At 36.5% G+C, this 23,688-nt stretch overlaps 1 protein-coding gene across 4 annotated transcripts in view; it reads right to left on the bottom strand.

The window, feature by feature from the left end:
• SUPT3H (SPT3 homolog, SAGA and STAGA complex component) overlaps nucleotides 1-23,688 on the bottom strand; it is a 540,470-nt gene that overhangs the window by 77,050 nt on the left and 439,732 nt on the right. For all 4 annotated transcript variants that reach the window (XM_078055280.1, XM_036116430.2, XM_036116215.2 and 1 more), the window contains exons 7-11: nucleotides 19,121-19,196; nucleotides 13,965-14,077; nucleotides 12,878-12,985; nucleotides 8,736-8,903; nucleotides 2,500-2,610 (exon numbers count right to left, since the gene is read on the bottom strand). In XM_078055280.1, the coding sequence (XP_077911406.1) occupies nucleotides 2,500-2,610; nucleotides 8,736-8,903; nucleotides 12,878-12,985; nucleotides 13,965-14,077; nucleotides 19,121-19,196 (576 nt within the window). The remainder of the gene's footprint in view (nucleotides 1-2,499; nucleotides 2,611-8,735; nucleotides 8,904-12,877; nucleotides 12,986-13,964; nucleotides 14,078-19,120; nucleotides 19,197-23,688) is intronic.

Genomic DNA, 23,688 nt, shown 5'->3' with positions numbered 1-23,688 from the left:
GTATTATCCCCGAGAGCGGGTATCAGGGAACTGGACATCAGCATCCCCCAACATCAGAAGCACCTCCTTAGAGAAAGTTGAAGGTATGTGGGTGCCAGGGAAGGATGGCCATATTATTAGATATACAGTCTGCAAATCTCTCCCACTTTAAAAAGAATTTTTAACTAATTTAAAAGGCAGACTTATGAAAGGTACAGCATAGGGAATATAGTCAATGATACTATAATAGTGTCGTATGGTGATAGATTGGAGCTACACTTGTGGTGAGCAGAGCATGATATATAGGGAGGTTGAATCACTATGTTGTATGCCTGAAACTAATGTGTGTCAATGATACTTCAATAAAAAAAGGGGCAGATTTATGTATTGTAATGTATACCATGAAACTGTATCTCCCCGATCATATTAATCATGATATAAAATAGAGTAGGCACCTTCAGTCCTGCAGGCTGGGCAAATTAGTATAGCTCTAGGTAATGAAGCAGACCTGTCAAGGTGGGTCCTTTCTGAGGAGTGGGTGCCCCTCTCTGATGATTTTTTTTACCATTTGCTGTGTTCTGGTAGTGGCTAAGTGAACATTCCGGGTCATGGTTTATTTGTTCTATTTTTCCAGATCTATTTAAATTAATCATTAACTTAAAAAATCATATTGGTTATATGTTTATTAGATAAAAATTAGCTTAAATTGTATCTGAACTTTAGTTTCAAGTGCATTTTCTGACCATATACCACAATCTTAGATTATCAAAGCAACCTTACATGAATAACAGAGTACCAGTTAGACATGAGGGAATGAATACACATACACACACATATAAACAATGTCATCAACCAAGATGGTTAAGTGATCTGTCCAGTGTAGTCAAGTATAAAAAACATGGAAATATGAAGGAGCCACCACCTCCTTTTGAGGAAATATCAAAGACTTTATGATTGGGAGATTTTTCCCTTATATTAGATACATGTTCCTTTATGTAATTTTATCTATTATTTTAGTTACCATTTGAGGTTCTTTCTCAAAAATCCAGCTTCCCCTTGCTACTCTTTAATTACTTCTAGATTATTATCAACACTGCCTCCTTTTCCTTCCCTCTCCTCTCCATTGCCTCAACCTTTTAGTCATTAGCTGGCTCTTAAATATGGACTTGATATATTTAATCCTTTGCTAGAAGACGGTTCTTTCAATTTCGGTTTTTAAATTCTTCCAATCATCTCCTATTTTTCTAAATTTCATCTTTCTTTTGGCTCATCACTAAAAGTAGTCTCACCTATCATGCAGAAAAAAATAAAACAAGAGATTCTTGATTTCATTCTGCCTTTTCAATTGTAATAATCTAAAAACAGTTATGCAGGATATATTGTTTTCATCAGCAGTATTGAAATCATGTTCTCATAGAAGACAGATTTTAAATACTAAACAAAAGTGAGAATAATAGTTACCATTGCAAAAAGCTTCTGGAGACATATATAAAAAGCTGATACATGCTTGCTGTCACAATGAGAATCCATACAATTAACTGCTGAAAATAAAGAATGGAAAGAAAGCTATTCCCTTTAACTGAAAAACAGGAAAAAAACCAGATGATCTAATGTAGAAGAAATCACGATTTCTATCAAGAGATCACAGTAAAATCCACTCTCAGGAGAAAACACATACTCTGTTGCACTTATGTATGTATGTATGTATATATGTATGATGTTATACGTATATACTCTGCTTTAGTATAGTAAAGCAGAAGTGAATATGAAGAAACCAAACAGTAAATTCTGCTGTTCCTCAGTCTTAAATCCAACCTCACTTTCTGAAAATCAAACCAATGCCTCATAAACAGTGAAAGACTTGGAGAAAGTTCTATTAACACGAATGAAGATTTTTTAGAAAGGGCCACAAGATGAGCACTTAATTAAAACACACACACACACACACACACACACACACTTTCTTTAGGCTGTTGAAATATAAAGTCTTTAATTCTCCATTTAAAAAAAAAAACAAACCCTGATTATAAGCTTTAAAACCATTTGAAGATGTGAAAGACTATCTGCATTTCAGCCTACTTCAAAGCCAGTAAAGAAATCATTTCTTCTTCTTCCAACTCAGAGTATGTTTAGGAGCAGGACATCTGATAGAAGTGGTATTGCCAATCTAACCAATTTTAAAATATAAAGTGCTTCTAGCAATATTTGGAGACATATAATTTGACAAAAAGGTTTTATAAACCTAAGCTTTGAAAAATAGAAAATATAAGCCCCAGCAAAAAAAAAGCATCATTTGTAATTGAAAGAAAATAATATTTTGTAGAAAAAAAAAGTCCTTCCAAAAAGAGACAAAAATGACTAACTTTTATTTCCCAAGGGAATTATGCCACTTTTATACAACAAAATTATAGTCACCACAAATTGCTTTCAACAATTCCACTGCTTCTTCATTTGACCACTTGAAAATCAAAATTCTTTCAGATTATAAATATAACTTTTTATAACTCTGTTATTACGTACTGTGAATGGGGAAAGGGGGCCAATCTTGTGGCCGTAGCGTCGAACGGCCTCTCTGATGTGGCAGGGCTGGATGGCATCGCTGTGAGCCTCAACACCACAGGCCGCAGTGCTCTGTGACAGAAAAACACATAAATTGTTACTAAATCAAAAACACACAACAGAACTACAGTGTATAAAATATGAAAATAAACTTTTATAAAATGGATGCTCCCCCCCTTTAGGATGCACGTCCCTGCTGCCCTACATGACATTTAAAAAAAGACTCCGTTAACAAATCAAAGATGACTTTTCCGTGACCCCTTTCTAGCAGACCTACCAAATGCAATTTTTATGCCCACAATATTTCACCTAGGCCTGCACGTCAAGGTACGGGAGAAGAGAACCACTCGTGTGCAGATGAGAAGTGTCGTGGGGGATTGCAGACAGAACCACAGGAAGCTATGTTTTTAAAAAAACACTTAAACATTTATTATTATAAATGTTTCTTGGGAGCTTGTTGAGCATATTTCTGAAATAACTGGAGGGTCATCAATTTTAAAATGAAAAATATAAAATTGCTACATATTTATTTATAATACCGCAGCTGTCATAGACAATCATTTTAACGTGGTTCCCAATTTTCTAGGTGTCCTCAGGGCAAAAAGAAAATAAAACAAAACCTTTCTATTTTAATCTGCCTCATGTGTAAAAGGCAGGTTTGAAAGTACAAAAAGACACAAGGAAGAGAAAGACTATTTGTAAAGAGAGTATGGGTACCAGCTTAAGAAAGGTGTGTAACATGATTTAAAAAAAAAAAAATTAAAATGTTCAATAGGAACAAGATAGTCTCGTGGCTCACTTGCAGGCTCTGGTTTCCCAAATACCTGATCTAGATCCTATCAGTTACCAGTTCTGTCAAGTTATGTAATATCTCTGCACTTCGGTTTCCTTATCTGTAAAATTGGGGTAATAATTATAATTGCTTTCTACTGCAGTGGACACCAGATGCCAGTCATTAACATTAAAGAATCAAGAGAAAGAAACAGTAGTTTGTGTATTACTATAATTGTATTCTAGAAGTCAGTCATAGTCACATAATGATTATTTGTTTTTCTGATACTTACTACAATTACCACTTTCATAATTCCTTGTAGGAGTATAACTAGTATGACCTCTATGAATAGTAATTTGGCAAAATCTTATCAAATGAAAATGCACAACCATTTTGACCCAATTTCATATCTAAGAATTTATCAAAGAACACCAGATTGGTGTATGAATGTAGCCAAGAGGAAGAGGACCTGACATCTGAGGAAGAACTTTACAAGGCAGCCTGTACTTTACTCAAGGAAATAAAGAGTCTATTTCGGCAGAGATTTCAGCACTCTTTAGACAACAGGACTCAGTATTCTGTCAAATATGTAGGTTTCATTTTTGAAAATTTAAAAATAAAGAATATCCTAAAGTACAGGCACACTCAGAATGGGAAAGATGGTAAATAAAACCGTGGTCCGGGGAAGCTATACTGAAACTTCTGTCACTGCTGAATCTCTTACAAATGTTTGTACCTGTCTGGACTTTTTAAAAAAAATTGTTGGCAAGTTAAATCGTCCTATCCTTTCTCAGCCTTTCTCTTGCCAGTGAAATCCAAATTTAAGAAGGACCTGGAATATTGGATAATTGCCACTTATTCTTTCCACATAATGGTGGACTAGATCTTTTGTTAAACTCGAAACATTCGTTCTTACAGAGTAACACATATCTCAGATTAGAGCAAACGAAAGGCTGGTACTACTATTACTAATACTTTTATCACTCACTGACCACAAAGGTTGATAATAAATCTGACTGGCAAGGCAAGTGTCTTCCTTCTACTCACTGCTGTACACATCACTTTCCCAGAGTTTCCTTTTTTATGGAGAATGCCTTTTCAGATGAAGGTGGGCCATTCTTTGGCCAAAGGTTACAGTACACAGTATAGTTAATTTTAGCAGTTAATTTTCTCATTTCAAAGTTTAATTGAGATGTTAATTGTTACAACTGTAGTTCTATGTAACTAGAAAACTCTGTAACTCTTTTCTTTAAGGAAATTAAAACTAGAAGAAGTCCTTTAGGCGAAGACAAGAGAATCACTAAATTTAAGGATTCATACATTATTAAATCTGGAAGGAATGCAAGATTTCTAAACTGTTCCAACCCCACACCATGAGAAAATGAAGACAAAGTACTTGCCCAAGATTACAGTGACAATATCGGAATATGGCTATACATTAGATCTCTTGGCTTCTAGGACACATAGTTGATATATAGAGGCTTTATTATTTTATGTAGAATGAATTGTACCGTGTTACCACCATAGTGGAAGTATGGGAGTAAATAAACACACAGCAAGAGTCTGCAGAAAGATGTGGATGAATAAATAAAGAAATAATAGCTTTAAAGTGGGATGTTATTCTGATGTCACTGATTTTGAATTTACAAAAATTCAGATATGAACTAAGCTAATACTTACTCAGGAAATCTTTGCTATAAAACAACTTTAATGTAATAGTGTTCAACAAGATTAGGAGAGAAATGTTTAAATATTTAAGAGAAAAAATAATTCTTTATATGTCTTTGAGAATTCTTGAAATTTTTATGTATGTATGCATAATTATATCAGGTTAATTACAACTTCTTACATACTTAGGAAGCAAGTCCACTGAAGAGGTCTTTTAGGTAACACTTTGTTACCCTAGTTTTACTTACTGAGTGAGCTGGAGCACTATAGCTAAAATTCTTTAAAACTACTTTACAGTACAGAAGTTCCCTATAGTTCAAATTTCCCCTTAATAAATAAACACGGAGCTCTGTTGTTTTGTAAATGGAAGAGGAAACCAGATATGAGGCTAAAACTTAAATTTGCTTACTATCATTATAAAATTATATCTTGGCATGGCTCCACTACTTGTAATGGCAAATGATTCTTATTGTAGCAAATGAGTTTTAGATAATAGTATCACTTTAGACAAATTATTAAAAAACAAGAACATGAAAGTGATAGAGATTGATCAAAACCATGCAGAAACTGGAAAGGGGAATGTCTATATTTAGAAGAGAATGGCAGTGGCTGAGTTTCCTGTTTTTACTCTTTTAGCAGAAGGGCAGGTCCCAGTCAGGATAGGGGGCACATGACCTTAGAGACTCTAAGAAATATAGGCCAGAGTTCAGGGCACCCACAGTAGGTATAAAGTGAGGAAGGAAATACCAAGAAAGGGCAAAATCAAAGAAGGAGGGCCCCAATTCACCATACAAACTTTACCCAAATCTATTTCTCTGTGGTACTGAATCCAAGAAACCCAGTTAAAGCTAAATGAACTGAAGAGAGATTCTAAGCTGCTGTCAATGAAGAGGAGTTTGGGTTTGACGTTTAGAATTGAATGTAGAATAGTAAACTGTCTGCTTAACACACATGCCCACATCCCAACCACTATTAACACCAACAATTCTTCATAGGAATATAACAGAACACAAAATCTCTACCATATATTACCTGTGATGTCCAAGATATAATTCAAAATTACTAGACATGCAACAATATAAAAAATTGACTGGGAAGAACTGATGAGAGAGGAGGCATTATTTTGGTCTCCACTGAGCCTAACAAAGTCTCAAAGAAAGCATGATTTATACTCAATGGAGACTAAAATAATCCAGATATTAATTGATCGAAGAAGGATTTTAAAGTAGCTATTATAACTATGCTCAAGAAGATAAAAAAAATAAACCTGTAATAAATGACAAATAAAAAAACCAGATAAACAAAAACTAAAAAGAAATCAAATGGAAATTATAAAACTATAAAATAAAATATAACAAAGAAAAAATTATTGGATGGGTGTAGCAGATTGGAACTGACAGAGGAGTCTGGAACATGAAGAAATATCAATAGAACTTATGCATCCTGAAGACAGAGGGAAAAGATTGAAAGAGAAATTAAATAAGTACCTGTGGAACAACATCAAAGTAACTAACAAATATGCCTGGGAGTCTTTGAAGTGGAGGAGAGACAGTGAATGAAGCAGAAAAAATATCTGAGGAAGTAACTGCTGAAAATTTCCCCCAAAAGACATAAACCAATATTTAAGAACCTCAATGAACCCTAAGCAGGACAAATACAAAGAAAACCATGTCTGTGGACAGCATGGTCAAACTGCTGAAAACCAAAAATAAAGATACAATCCTGAAAACATCCAGAGAAAAATAACACATTACAAACACAGAAACAATAATATAAACTCCTGACATATGATTAAAACAATGGATGCCAGAAAACAGGGGAATATCATTAAAGTACTGAAATAAAACTACCAACTCAGAATTCTACATCCAGTGAACATATCTTCTAAAAATGAAAGAATATTTTCAGAAATATGAAAATAGGAGAAACCATCACCAGCCAACCTGCACTGTAACAAATGCTAAAACAAAATTTAGTAGAGCAAAATAGGAAAGTAATACCAGAAGGAAGTCTGAGCATAAAAAAGAGAGAGACACAGAAAGAGAAAGAGAGAGAGAGAGAGAAATGAGCAACAGTGGGGATGGTAAATGTTAGTTTATTTTTTCTCTTAGTTTCATTGAGATACATTTGATTGTTTAAGGCATAAGTAGTATTATGGCTTATAACATGTGAAGATATAAGATGTATAACAACTATAGCATAAAGGAAGGATAAGAGTAAAGTACACCAGTCTTATAAGAGTCTCACATTTTATGTAAGTAGTGCAGTAACTCCAAGTACGCTGAAAATTTAAGGATATATTTTAATCCTTAGCATAACCACTGAAAAAATGATGCAAAGAGGTATCACTAAGAAATGAGTAGATGAATTAAAATGAATTTCTTAAAGAGTATACAACCCAAAATAAGACAAGAAAGAAAAACTGAGAATCAAAAATAGAACAAGCAGAAAACAAATAGCAAAATAGTTGAACTGTATCTAACCATGTCAATAAATACACTAAATTTCAAGGAAATGCAGACTCAAAGTGTAATGAGTCACTGTTGAATATCCATTAGAATGGTTAAAAATAAGAACAATAACAGTAAGAGTTGATGAACATGTGAAGCAACTGGAACTCTCACATATTGCAGGTGGAAGTATAAAATGATACAAACATTTTTTTGGGGGAAAAAAGTCTTGGAGTTTCTTTAAAAACTAAACACATATATATTCTGTGACTCAGTAATTTCATTCCTAGCTATTTACCTAAGAGAAATGAAGGCATTTGCCCACGAAGACTTGTATATATATAATGCTCACAACAGGTTTACTCATAATACCTCAAAAACTGGAAACAGCCTAGGTGTCCACAAAATGAGAATAAATACATTGATATATTCATACAACAGCACATTACTCAGCAATAAAGAGGAATAAATTACACTTATACTGAAAAACAAACTTCAAAAACATCCTGAGTGAAAGAAATTTCACTCAAAAGAGCATACGTACTACATTTTCTTTATATGATTTCCAGGACAGAAAAAAACTAATCTATGATGAAAAAATCAGGACAATGATTGCCTCTCTGTGGTGGCAGGAAATGACTGGGAAGAGGCATGCAGGAACTTTCTGAACTGATGATAATATTTTATATCTTGAGAAGGGTTTAGAAAACATCAGGTTTATATCTCTGTCAATACACATCAAATGGTATATTTAACAACTGAATGGTTTACTCTGTATAAATTTTAGCTTAAAAAAAAAGAACCATAAACAAATTATACATAATGAAGTATTAAGCCAAGAAGTGTACTAATATCTGTAGCTTACTTTGCAATGCAGCAAAAAAAAAAAAAAAAAAAAAAGATGGACTGACAGATGGACAAAAGAATAATTAGATGCATTGATATAATAAATGTAAATACATAAATATGTAGATAATACAGCAAACATAGTACAATGTTCACTGTAGAATCTAGATGGCAGATACATGGTGTTAAGTCTATAATTCTCTTAATATTTTTGTATGTTTGAAAATTTTTATAATAAAATGTTAGAAAAAAATCAATATCTTGCTTTACCCAGAAGAAAGCTATTAAAAAAGTTTGAGTAGAAGTCATTAAGTATGGTTAAGCATAAAATGGCTGTTTCTAAAAATTTGAATTATGAGAAAAACAGAGCACGTTTTCCATATCTCTGAAGCAAACTCAACAACTTTATCCACTCTGCACCGGAAAAAAGAAAAAAAAAAAACAAAAAACTTATCACTGACCTTTTTTCTTTTCCTTTGCTTGGTTTTAGCTGAGTCTTGTCCAGCACTCCCATTCCCTAGGGATCCTGATGTGGTTTTCCCTGAGTGCTGTGATCCAGATGATGGAGCAGTTGGTGTAGGAGGAGGTGTGTTCTCAGGGGACTCTGGGTAGGACTTCATGCAAGACCCCTGCCCAAAGAGATGTGCCTTTGAAATCGAGTGACCAGGACTTCTACTAACATTCAATTGTGTTTAATATCTCCTGAATTCAATACTTCTTGAAGCTTACAAATATCAAAACATGCTTTATTATCCAGTTCACAGAAATGATGCCTCATTTGTCCCTATTGGTCTAAATATGTTAATTTTTAATCTGTTTAGTCATTTAGATAAAATCAGGATTTCTCAAGATGCAGCCTCCAAAATTTCTGCTGATTTTGCCAGATACAGAGATTTCTACTTGCAAGTTTTGTTAGCATGTCAGACTTACATGTCTCAAAAGGCACCTCTGAATCCCCACCCCCCAAACTGGATGGTACAGACAGTATTTCTTATCAGTATGACCAGCCTTCTACCAGTGACTCCAACTCAGTGTCTGAGGGTCACTGTGGATATTTCCAGCTCCTTTTATTTCTAGTTCCTTTCTTCTTTCATAATAGCCCTCATTTCTACCTGGTTTCTTCGGCTACGACTGCAAATCTGTTTTCTTCCATGTGGATGCACTTCAAATATTTGAGGACTACTACCTTTCTCAGCCTCTTTTCTTTTACAGGTCAAACTGCCTCAAATTCCTTCAACCATTTATTATGAGACATGTTTTCAGGTTCCTTCACCCTCTCATTACTCTCCTTTAGACATTCTCTACTGTGTCAATGTCCATCCTCTAGGATGGTGCCTAAACACTAAACAAGACAAAAAAAGTTTTCTTATCAGTAACATCACGATATTGGCTCCTAAGGAATTTACAGTCCAATAAAAGTCTGTAAGTCTTTTTCATATATGGTATTATTAATCTACATCTTCCTTATCCTACCAACTATACTAAACCCTACTACCTGCTGGCCTACACTTCTCTATAGTGTATTTGTATTTAAAAAACTATGCTAAATTTTGTAAAATGTTTGGCTGAAATGCACATATTGGTTTCAAAAGTGTATCTGTCTATTGTTCTGTTGAGAACTGTATTATTTATTTAAAGTTAAAAATGAGCAAGTTTAAGGGAAGCTAGTAAAGAATATACTGGAACTCTGTATTATCTTTGCAATGGCTCTGTAAATCTAAAAATTATTTTAAAATAAAAAGATTTTTAAAGAAAAAAAAGTATTTCTTTGATTTGCCTGCCTAGGAACCTTATCAAACAAGAAGGAATAAGCCTAATTTGGCATGAGTTATTTTTAGAAAAAACAAGATAACTCCTAGAGATCACTGCTTCCTGTGCATAAACCATATATTAGAAAAAATTTTTAAAAATTAACTTCAATTGGGGTGCCTCGGTGGCATAGTCGGTTAAGCATCCAACTCTTGGTTTTGGCTCAGATAGTTATCTCAGGGTCCTGGGATTGAGCCCCGCGTTGGGCTCCATGCCTAGTGTGGAGTCTGCTTGGGATTCTCTCTTTCCCTTTCCCTCTGCAACTCCCACCATGCACTCTCACTCTCTCTCTCAAATAAATAAATAAATAAATCTTTAACAAAAATTAACTTCAATTAATATTACACCTGCCAATCTGAGAACCCAAGCTTAACTAGCTTGGTTCCTCATATGTTTAATACTCAAAAATGATAGTCATTAAAAGAGAATGTATTGTGTATTAACATCATGCCTTGAAAGCTTCTGATTCCAATCCATTGTACATAGCACCTCCCTTTGGATCTTCTAAAACACCCATTTGAACTCATCACCCTTTAGCAGCCACGAAACCTTCAACTCTTCCTTAACTCTAAGAGCCTAAGGCTCAATTTTCTAATCTGACTTCTTCCTTCTGCTCCTCAATGAATCCTCTGCTCGAATATTTTAATCAGAGTTTTGTTTCTCCCTTGTAACAGTTATGCCTCTGCTGCCTCTGAGGCCTAGAGCATTCTCCCCACTTTTACCATCTCATCAAAGTCTCTATTTTCCCTCAACGCCAGCATCCTCTCTCAAGTGCTTTGCAGTCGGGGCTTGTTTTTACCTCTGCACTTCTGGTCTATGCCACTCATTTGGAAATTAGCATATATGCTATCTTGAATTGTCTTTTTTGTTTGTTCTCTATTTCCTTGTTTTACAGAATGTCTTATCTCCCTGAATACAGATCATACCAGTCTTCGGAGTCCCCCTTTTGTACCCAATTTGGTAAAGCCCTCAAAGCAGGCCCTTGACGTTGGTTGCTGGTTTGTAACGTTGATGAGTAAGATTCCTACTTTAGAGTGGCCATTCTCTGTGTTTCGTCAGGTAATAAAGGGCAGGAAGATCTCCAGTCCCTCTGAATGTTAATTTTGACCACTAGTCGCAGGAGGAGGGGTGTCTGGAAGGCCAGGGAAACGCTTGAGGCTTTGCTAACATATTTAGGCGGGATGCTTTCCGACACTCCTGCTCCCGCCTCTCAGAGAGCCCGGGAAACCCAGCACACACAGGCCATTTTTCTTAACTGCTGGGTAGCTGGGAGCAGCAGTTGTGGTTGCTGAGCAGTTGCCCAGGGCAGCTTGGCCACCCTGGAGAACCAAGAAAGAAGGGAAATAAAGAGTTTTCCTAGCCATGCAAGCAATCCCTTGAATGTTAAGGGAAAACTAGGCTTGTTATGTTCACTGTAAATTTCTTCAATTAGAAATGTTACAACAAATTTGTCTGATGTTAATGAAAAGCATACTTATACACATATTCATAAAGTGAACATGTACCAAAGATATCTTTAAAGGGTGTTCTTTGACATCGTAATTTGGGTTTGTAACATAAAGAAAACAAAGTGTTTAATCAACTGGGTAAGCTGTAGGGACTTTTAAAGTATGATGACTGATAATGATGTATGATCTTTTCTAAGAAAAAAATGGATTTTTAACGGGCATAAACATTTTAATTTCTACTTGGATTCTAAGCCAATCTGATTCACCAATGGGCACAAAAAGATGTCAAACTTTTGGCTTGAAATAAAATATATTGGTTTGTATCTTTATGTAGTTTCTAAGTATCCTAGAGCAGACGTACTTAAACTTGGGGTCCATCACAGACCACTTAGATCCATAGAATGATTTCAGAGGGTCTCTGAACACCCTGAAATTGTATGCAAAATTTGTGAATGTGCTTATGGAGACAGGAATTAGAGTTTTTGTCAGATTCTCGAAGGGGCTTAGACATTTTCCGGGTATACATTTCACCCAGCTTTATCCAAAGCTCACTTCATAATTACACATGGAGATGTTAAGCTAACCTCCTTGCTGCCTTCTCTCTGGTTATTAGATTGAATTACATGGAATTGCTGTATATGCCAGGAAAAAGAGTCAAATATCAGCAAATTCATTCAATAGATGATACTACATTTCTAGTTTGTAAGCACATGACGCTCACAGAGAGTCTTTCTTATACTACAAGTGGTACACAGTTATTGCACAATGCCTTAAAGTTGGCAAGACCACTTCATCACCCCCCTAGGTGGAGGTCCCGGCAACATAAACTCGGTCAGAAAGGATGTGATCCTCACATGATAGGGCCAGTGTGGACACAGAGAATAAATGGAGCCATGCTCCTTTAAATCATGTTTAGAGATGGGTCAATAATTGGGAAATAAAATGATTAATAAATGTCAGGAGTTATTAGGACATGAATAATAATGATTCTCTTGTCTTTGAGGCACAAAGAAATAAAGAACTATTCTCAACATTGTTCATTTGCCCAAATCAGTTGTTCACCTCCCATGGAAATGAGGCATGCTCTCCAACTATTCCTCTTTCACTGAAGGGCTAGGGAAGCTAAATAAGGTCAGAAATAGGTGAAAAGATAATTGTATTAAGTGGATTATTAAGGCCTGGAATAGTCGGTGCTCAGTAAATGTTTGTTTGAATGTTGAGTATGTTAAGATTCCTGATTGAAAGCTATACATTCCTACATTACCTTTTTCAAAGAACTACTCATGTAAACACCAGACACATGAAAAACCCATAGAGGTGTCAAAGACAGATTTTTTGCTACTTACCTCAGCAGAGTTGTGATACTGAATGAAGGTTGCAGAAATGGCATGGCTGAAGGGGTCTCCTGCCTTGGTTACCATGTCCTGCCTCACAAGAAGAGCCAAGTCCACTAACTAGAAGATCAGAGTAGTGAAAATAAAGTCACATAACTGGGAATAATCAATCACCAATGTCACCGAAGTGGCAAAACTAAAAGCAATACATTCCAAGTGTTATTGATAATACGGTCTGCTTAAAAATCTGTATTGTGGACGTGAGCATATGCTTTCATTGATAAGTAGACCTACCCATGAATATAAACAATATATTCTGACTTTTTAGGGGAGCACTTCTCAAATTTTATTTAATAATCATTAGGGAAGTATTTTAAAATACAGATTTCTGTGCTCTGGACACCAAGATTCTAATTTGGTAGGTATGCTCTGGGTTACATTTTCAACAAGAAGCAAGGAGAAGCTGATGCTTGTGGTCAGAGGACCATGCTTTGAGAAGCTGTCAGAGAGCAGTGATTCTAGACTCAGGTTTTGGCAAGCACTCAGGAGACTGTACATAGCTAGAAAGATATGTTTCAAAGCTCAGAAATAATCTCTAAACAAGGCAGATGTGTACTGAGAATTCAATGTTGAGAAAAAGTATGTAGGGATTCCATTTTTGGTTAGGATTGAGTTGCAAGCAACAGTCACTTTTACGCTAACATCTGCCAGGGCTGAGGATACAAAGAAACATAACTGAACTAAATTCCAGAAAATGATAAGATTGTCATAGGATAAAACTCATGGTTGTTCTCATTCCTGGTAGAGTAGCAGGTGGAGGAACTTTGATCATGGACAGGGATAAGAAGAAAGGGATGCCTGGGTTGGCTCAGTGGTTTAAAGCATCTGCCTTTGGCTCAGGTCATGACCCAGGGTCCTGGGATCGAGTCCCGCATCGGGGTCCTTGCTTAGCAGGGAGCCTGCTTCTACCTCTGCCTGCCACTCCCCCCCTGCTTGTGCTCTCTCTCCCCCTCTCTCTCTGATAAATAAAATCTTAAAAAAAAAAAGAAGAAGAAAGCAGTCCTGTATGGCCTGCTATGACAGATATTAGCATTCTTACCTGTGCCACTGTTTCATATGCTAAATATGCCAGAATTTCCATTGCGACAACATTGGGTTTTATCTCCATACTGCTGCAGTCCAGCCAGTCTCGAAATTTGGAGGCCTTTTTGGCTGGCCATCAAAAAAACAAATATGGAAAATTTAGTTTTTGAAGTGTTTTAATACTGCATATTACTATCACAAAATGAAAAATATGTCTCTTGAAAATTGCATTTGAAAAATAATGCATATAAAACACCATGTTTTTGAAGTTTTAATTAGCGTCAAGATATTCAAGCCCCAAGAAATTCCTTACGCATTTGGGTCTTTGATTTTGTATCTGTGCTACATGACACGGTATACTAAATGACTTAATATTCAGCATTTCTCACAGTGTCAGAATAAGTTACCACTGGCCATAGCTTATGTTTTAACAAAAGTCAGAGGGGTTGCTTAATGCAACTTTAACCTATTCTTGTGGAAAGAAATTCCTGCAAGAAAGAACCTGGGATGGAGAAAGAACATACAGAAATTGTATTTGCAGTACATTTCCAAATGTGTCTATTACCAGAATAGGTTCAAAGTCACATATTTAGAATACAATAGAAAAAAACTTATGCCTGCAGTTACGTTTTTCTGACTACAAAGATGTCCAAATTCCTAAGCCTGACTCTCAAAACCCTCCAAACTGATTTCAATTTCTTTCTATTATTGCCCACTGAAATGCCACCTGGCATTGAGTCTAGCCCTCTCTATGTTCACCCCTGCTCCTTTTCCTCCATGGAATGCCATCCCACCTCTCTTCCTCCTTCACATAAATCCTGCCTATACCGTGTAGTTCCCCACACTAGTCATTTACTGAACTCTTGTATCATCAGATATCCTTTCATGTCTGCTTTTAATTTCTCGAACCATATTAGAAACACCATGCATCATGTCTCTCTGCATACCTAACAGTACCAAGTGCACGTGGAACCTTCCGGTTCATATCTCCAAAATGCCACAGTGCTAAGCACAGTCTAACTTGATGTAGAGCCTTTATTAGATATTACTAATCTAACTAGTAATCTACAGGGAGGAGATTGATGGTAAAGATTTTATCATATCTATAACATAATAATCTTGTAAAAAAATCCACTGATTATTCTTTTGGTTAATCTGGTCCCATGGGTCTATTAAAACACTTAACAGTCACTCAAAGCATGATGTTTCTATCCTTATAGATGTGGTCTTCATGGATTCCAAGTACAGAAGAGTTTTTTTTTTTTTTTTTCCAATAAATCACAGAAGACTTGAAGTCTTGCTATGGAAGTGCATGTCCAAAGCTGTCAACTGTGGCAGAATTATGATAATCCTCTTAAAGCGATCTCCCTAACGTAACCAATCTTCCACATACTCTCTGACATGCAACATTCCATCTAACTAGTCAGCTGCATTAGCTCACAAACACTTGTTTAACATCTGTGGAATACTTCTGAAGTCAAAGTTAACAGGCGGCAATTTGGCAAGATCAATAAAATGTACCTTGTTCACTTCTCCCTTTGACAGTTTGTTAAGAGCGCAGAAACAAGGTATTTTGTGACTACGCTCTGAACGATTTATTTTAAAAGAGAGGGAAAGGATAGATGGTTCTTAGTATTCCATAGGATCTGTCCACCTAAGCAACAGAATTGGTAGCTTCCTCCCTAGGTGTTCAGTACTGAGAATGCAGGGATGAGGGCCCTGTGTCCACCACGGTATCCCCAGCACCTAGAATACTGCCTGGCGTCAGCAGTCTCACAATAAGTATTTCCAGAAAAAAAAAAGAATGAATGGACAAATGAAAGATATTTCTTTAATAAAAGGGTAGGGTCTCTGTTCTGTAGCAGAAAAGGCGCACAGAGGGTCCCATAAAACCACTGTGAGCTATTGCTATTCCAGCAACAGGTGAACATTCCCTGAGATAATGCCCTGTCACCTGCAGAAGGACTGCTTCAGAGACAGACCTTCCCATGGTATTGCTGGTTCCAGCAAAAGAGGCACAGATACTCCTAGTCATGACAGTTTGTTTCTATTGAGAGGTGGGGGGCATCAGAATGAATGAGTTCCTTCACCTTTACTGCTTTTCTCAATATATCAGGAGAAAGGGTAACTGGGGACATCGATCAACAATTTAAACAGAATCCTTAACACAGGTCAGAAGTTCCCAAGATTATCAGCCTTCTGACACTATCTGGTTTTTTAGCTTGTGCTGGAATTAAAACAACTTTTTATAATAACTTCATATGGGAAATTTAAGGTTAGTTAACCCTCATACATGTCTTTTTTTCTTTCTCATTATTGACCGCTAGTAAAATCTAAGTTTCTCTCAATATCCCATTCTCACATCCCTGCATACTATGTCACTATTTCTACGTCATCCCTCTCACCGGTCTTTCCATTCCCCATCCTTTCCTTAGGGCCCTCTGTAATGCTCAGTCCACTCTGAAGAAATTCTTCCGCAACTTCAGTCTCTTCAAAATTACTGCTGTTTGGATTAATTGCAAATAGTCTTTCTCAGAGGGCATGCTTTTCCCTGGAGTCTTTTATAGTAGAGGTTCCTTATTTCTTTCCTTCTGTACATATTTATTGATCAGTCATTGACTGCCAACCTGTTCATTTCCCCATACACCAGAGGGGTTGGGGGGGGGGGCACATCTTCATTCTCTTAGTTTCTCCCACAGGGAGAATACAGGACAAGTGGACAGAGACTTCTTACCAACAACAGAGACTAAAAAAAAAAAAAAATGGGATCCTGTTTTAACAAATAACTACTAGCCCACAACCTCCTACCCGACTAAACTACCATTTAAGTATGAGGGCAAAATAAAGCATTTTTAAGACAAAAATGAGTGCTTTAAGCACTTACAGAGCCTTGGGAAAAACAAAATTAAGCTGACAAGGCATGTTTACTAATTACCAACTTTAAAAAATTTTAAGTCAAGGACGCATTTCAAAAAATTAAGGATAGCAACTAAAATAATAGAACTAGAATATACACTATACAAACTGGTTGAGAAAAAATGGAATGAAGAAAATCCAATTAATGCAACAAAACAATGAAAAGGAGGAGGAAAAGCAAAAAAAAAAAAGGCACAGTAAATTTAAAACACAAAGACAGCATATATAAACCCAATGTATAAGTAATTAAACACACACAAATTAAAATTATCAATTAAAATACAAAAAGACTCTCAGACTTGACTAAAAAGAAAATCTATATATTTGTTTACAAAATCCACATACAAAACAAAAGGCTGAAAGAAGAGGCTTGGAAAATGATTTGCCAATTTATAACTAAATTTAATCTTTGTGAATTAATATGAATATCAGATTTTAAAAGACTTTCAGGGAAATGACTATCTAACCTACATAAATATAAAAACAAAAGACTGGTGAATTTGATCCCAATTCTACAACTTACCTTCAGTCTATAAAGTCATAGACTTGTAAATTTTAAAATGCACCAGTAGTCCCAATCAGTGAATGCTATGATCCAATATTTAAGAAGATACAAACAGCTGGATCGCAATTCCTATATCCTGGTAATTTATCAGAAGGGGAGAAATGAAAAGAGCCTAACATTCTGACCAGTTGTGGGTATTAGTTCTGAATTTGCGGACCCACTTGGATTAAGCATTCCCAACCACAGCATTTTGGCATATAAAACAGATTCTTCCACTAGGGTTTCATAATGAAGCACCTATGGGCATCATACAAAGAAATATTTTTAAATGCCCAAATTCCTCTTCTTTTAAAAAAAAGTAAGCATAATATACTGTTTATAATTATTTTATATAGAAAGGGAAAGCATTAATTTTTAATTTACTATACTTTATTACTGAGTTATAAACAAAAAACTGAGTTGTTAAAAATGTGATTTTCAAACACAAGATGTATTAGGACCCTTCAGTGGCTATACATTTTAGTGTGAAAACAGCACTTCTGTTCCTTTAAGTGAATTAAATTTAAAATATGATTTTAAAAAATAGTTCAATAGCACTAAATGTTACTTTATAAACTGGAAATTTATACTTATAAAAGACTTGAATGCCATTTTTAAACCTAAAAATTACAATACAATAACCTCTCATTTGCTGAAATTGCCATGATCTGAAGTGTCATTTACTTAATGCTTCACAGATGTACGATGCCAAATTGTTAGTCAGACTGCAAAGTATATTTAGTTAGGAAAAAAAGCTTCCAAAACATGTTTTCCTATATTTTACTGACATTTACATGGGGCACTATTTGAAATGTGTCATTTATTTGCACTTTATGATCTATAAATGAAGCTCTCATTTTCTGTTTTCAAATCAAATACATTGTTATTATGGCCACAGAACAGTTTTTCCGTTTAAAGACACCATTGTGTCTATAATCCCTCAGACCAGGGTCATGTGCTTCTCTGTCAGATTTTTAACTGGACTTTTCATCACACTTACTCTTTGACCTTTCCCCTGAGAGGCTTAGTCATCATCGAACTGTTGCGGTAAGGATGTTTGCTACACAATTGAGCCCACTATTTATCATGAGCCTTTATGTACTTTTAGTAAGCCTGTGTGCAATGATGGGACGGTACTAATTTTATCACTAGGTTATTAGTGTTACAAGAGCACAGACTGATGAATTTGGCTAACACTGAATGCTTGTCACAGTAAGAGGTTACAGACAAAAATGGAAGAGACTATTGATACATTTCCTTGTGGTAATATGAGTAGGCATAAATAAATGGAAAGCTTGGTATTTATTAATATTGGGGGCTTTTAAATGTCATGACTGTGCTACTAGAGTCCATTATGGGGTCAAGTACAATCAGCAATACTAGTGTTACTAGGACGAAGAAACTGGAAAATAAAATGAGAATGTTAAAGAAAATGGAATTTTTCAGACTAAAAGTAATGTGAATAATTAACATGGTTCTCTGTGTCTTACTAGCACCCTTTAAAACCTCTTTAGACTATTAATTACAAAACGGTAGAGTGGGGTAAAATCTTTTATAGAGTCCCCTACAATGCAGGGGCTGTTTCTAAGTTATAACTATGCATTCGTTAAATTCACCCATTTCTAAGGAATGGAGATTGTGTCATACTTTCGTTTATCTATAACACATGATCTCTTAAACATATAATGAAGCAAAATTAAACATTTACTTACAGAAACTTAATTGTCGACTTTCACAGAATTCTGCATATTGGGCTGAATCCATAATTCGAGTTTGTCTTTCTGCTCTCTGACAGATAAAAAGACACACAAACAATGTTTCAGAGCAAGTAGACCATTATCTATGTCTTCTTGGCTAAAATGCAGAATTGAAATTCCATTTTCCTTTCCTGACTTTTAAGTAAACAGTTTCATACCACCATAAATACCATGAAACTTGAAATTATGATAAGTAACAGTAGTTTTGCAACTTGTGTGTTTTGGAAGCGAAGTTTAAAATGCCATTTTCTTCTCCTCTGTTACTGTCACTATATTGAAAAAGCTAAAGGATCTTACTTCTTAGATTGTGTACTAAATTTTCTTAATTGTACCATCCTTTCAAAGAAAAGCTGTGAGGGGGTAATAACAAATCAAACAGAAAAAACTGCTAATCGTTATTACCCATGTACTGCCTTAAAGCTGGGGATTTTCAACGTTAAAATCTGAGTCAATGAATGGACCCCATATATTTTCCCTCAGTTAGAACATGGAGCCAGAGCTAACAAATCCATATTTTAAATTGCAAAGAAAATAAAGAAAAAGGTAAACACAACACAAAACCTTTCATCTGAGTCCAGGTATGATTCACAGTTTGGTATAGTTTCATTCGTGGGTTTTTGATTCAGTATAGCAGATGTTTGCTGCTTCATTGTCCCACAAGAGGTAGGATAATTATAATTCACCCATAGTTCGGTGGGAAAGAATATGACCGCTTCCGCTTCCTTGGCAAGGGAAGCATTTTGAAATGAGACAGGATGGTACTTCTTGGAATGAGATTCTGGCCAGTAAAGGAAAAAATTCCCTGAGATGTTAATTTTTTTTCTGCTTTGAAGGACTTTTGGTAAGTTTTCTTTATCACAGTTGGAGTACGTAAGTACCACTAACGTCTGGATGTTTTTATATTTTTTTAAACTGAAATTATTCTTTCTTCATTTTGTTTGATTTGGGTAGTAGTCAACTTAATTCTGAGGATATATCTGTTGATGGGATGAATAATGGTACACTAACTGCTGCTCAATACAGGAAAGATAGATGGGGTGGTGGGAGTTAGACTAACTCCTGTGGTTCCTTCTAAGACCACTGACTATTTTTACCCTTGCTTCTCTTCTTCTACTCCGTCCCTCCCTTCTTTCCTTCCTCATCTCCCCCTCATCCCATACATACAAACATGCATATGTGCAGACATAAACCCAGACTTCTTTATTTACCCTCTAGGTTCAAGTATCCTTTTTGAACGTGTATTACATATGTACATTACATAATAGACACACATACACACACAGACACACATACATACATGTGCATAAGGATCCTCTTGTGCATAGATCTGAAACATTAGGTTTCCTTAAGGGTATATTATTGGGTGAATTTTTATATACTTAGAAGTATTTTTTTAAAAAGATTTATTTATTTATTTTAGGGGGGAGGGGCAGAGGGAGAGGGAGAGAGAATCCCAAGCAGACTTCCCGCTGAGCATGGAGCCTGACGTGGGGCTCAATCGCAGAACCCTGAGATCATGACCTGAGCCGAAACCAAGAGTCAGATGCTTAACTGACTGCACCACCCAGGCGCCCCTACTTAGAACTATTTTTTGATACGTGAATGCATTATTTAGTCTTGTCCTTCTTTTTAGTGTATCTGATACATGACTCAATAAGTATATGCTAATGGACAGTAGGAAGTAAGGGAGAATTCTGAACATAACAAATCAGTTACTGATGTGTTTATTAAAAAAAAGTTCTAAGGCTAACAATGTATCATTAATGTCTGTCTTTGACTATATCGGGAATCTCTCAGATTTATTTTCTAGCTCCTAGAGAATTTCTGATACATGGTAAATGAACAATGAAACCTCCATGGATTGAACAAATGCTACCGTTTTAGTCTACAATCACGGCAAATAACCATCATCACCATGATGTGGCTAGTCCTTGATTATCCATGCATTCCTGTAAGTCTTCTCTGTTGCTTTCCAGCCAGGCAGCCTCACCCCACCCAACACATGCGAAACAGAAAGACTTAGATAAATATGGAAAATGAAAATTCCTAATGGGATTCTTAACACGAACTTTTCTTCCACCATGTTGGACAATTGAGATTTGGTCTCTGTATACATGCTTACATGGTTGATGTATCTGAATAAGTATTTCTGGAAATGAAAGTTAGGAAAACCTATCCTAGGAGATTCAGGCTGCCAGGGTTGCCAGTTTTAATCAAGCGAGGCATTTAGCTAGATGGGAAATCCTGAACCACATTTAAAAGACACGGAAGGCCTTTCAATTATTATAGCTAGCTTCATTCCTTTCAGACACCCAATTCAGTGTCTATCATCTTTCCTTCATCAGGCATCGTAGTTTGGTTTCAATTCCTCTAACATCGAAGCAGTGGAGTCTCATGAAGCTGGCCCTAGGGCCCGTGCAGGAAGCCACTGACCAAGTGTCCATACAGCAAATGCTCCGGGAAGAGCAGCTGACATAACAGCAAAGATGCACAAGCATCTATAAAACCACGGCATGTTGGGCCACCCAGGTGGCTCCGTCAGTTGAGCGTCTGGCTGTCAGGGTTGTGAGATCAAGCCCCGTGTCGGGCTCTGTGCTGAGTGCGGAGCCTGCTTAAGATTCTCTCTCTCTCCCGCTGCCCCTCCCCCTGCGTGTGCATGTGCATGCTCTCTCTAAAAAAATAAAAATAAATAAAAATAAAAACCACAGCCTATCAGAACTAGAGGGCGACTTAAAGTTCATCTTGTTCAAACCCCCTCATTTTAAAGATAAGGAAATTGAGGTTCATAGAGAAGTGATTTGCCAAAGGTGATCAAGTTAGCACTGAAGGCCAGGACTCTCACTTCCCAAGCCAGCCTATTTTCATTATGAGAAGCTGTCTTCGACCTACAGTAATGTTTTATATTTTTGTTTGGAATCCTCTAAAGTCTCTACATTCCCTTACTAAACCATATCACGTGGCCACCATAATTAATGTGCTCAAAGTGTTCATGACCAAACAAAATTAAGTAAGGCCCTGGGTCAGCAAAGAAGGCACAACCTGGGGATAATTAAGTGCAGAGGGTTCCAACTGTAATGTACCTGACAGTGCACAGGCGTGCTGCAAACACATCACAGGTGTGCAAACATACTGTCCCCCCCAAACCCCCACCACCTCCACCCCACCCGACCTTTTCAATGCTGCACAAGGTTGGGGCAGCAGAATCCCAGGGCTGGTATCTTGCCATAAGTTGCCTTGTCCGTTTACCTCAGTGTGGCATAAAAATATCATTTTCTATGTGTGCCATGACATGAAAGAGGTTGGGAAGCAGTTGTACTAATACCAGTGTCCTTAATATTACATGACACAGCACATGCATGCTATTCGCAGCATGGTCAAGTGCACTCAAAATGAAATCAGAGACACTGACTGGCAGTCAAGGATGCTGAGGATACAGATATGCTCATCATGCTAATTTCTGTTTACTTCTCTCTTTTCCCCATGAATTATTTCAAATAACCAAAGGAAAGGGACAAATGTGGCCTTGTGAAAGGATCCAAACTCAGCATCTGATTATATTATCTCCACTCTGTACACTATCACCTTAAAATGGGAAAGGCAGGAAATATCTAACCGTTACCTGCTATGTGTTCTTTAAAGACAGTAACTATGTTTTCTTTCTGTCATCTCAGCGTTGGCCAATGCTTAGCTTGGTTTACCCGGGCCCCAGTAAACGTTGCTGGCTAGCTGAATGGGCAGAGGGATGGAATGGATGGGAGGCAAAAGAAATGCATATAAATCCTTGTTGTCTGATCTAAAATCAGGAACTGTAATATTTGTAATCAAGTTGTCCAAATTCCAGAGACAGTAGGCAGCTTTTTATTTTTTATTATTATTTTTTTTATTTATTTTTTTTATTTTTAAAGATTTTATTTATTTATTTGACAGAGAGAGACACAGCGAGAGAGGGAACACAAGCAGGAGGAGTGGGAGAGGGAGAGGGAGAAGCAGGCTTCCCGCGGAGCAGGGAGCCCGATGCGGGGCTCGATCCCAGGACGCTGGGATCATGACCTGAGCCGAAGGCAGACGCTTAACGACTGAGCCACCCAGGCGCCCCAGTAGGCAGCTTTTTAAAGACAAAGTCCCATTAAAAAAAAGGCAAGACATTGGCCAACTATCAAATAAGCTTGGTTCCTATTTTCTGTGTTGTCCTGATTCCACTTTCCCTTCTGCCTCGATTCAGACCACCCAATCCAATCCACACTGAAGTGCGCACTGACAGTCCTTTTCTATTCCCAGTACCGTAGGAAATCTCTGGAAAAGATGCAAGGGGGAAAATCATAAGCCTTGCAGAGCAGCATGGTCAGAGTGACAATGCTTATCTATTCTTTTCAGAGAGCGGCACAATAACCTTTAACAGAAACAGTTTTAACAGCTCCATTTTACAGTTGAGGACACTGAGATTTAAAAGAAGTAAAAAAAATTTTAAAAAAACATATATTTAATAAAGCGGCCAAGCTAATAAGTAAAACTTGGGTACTAAA

This window comes from Halichoerus grypus, chromosome 9, assembly GCF_964656455.1.
Source record: "Halichoerus grypus chromosome 9, mHalGry1.hap1.1, whole genome shotgun sequence".
Taxonomy (NCBI): Eukaryota; Metazoa; Chordata; class Mammalia; order Carnivora; family Phocidae; genus Halichoerus; species Halichoerus grypus.
This window is presented reverse-complemented; position numbering and strand designations above follow the sequence as displayed.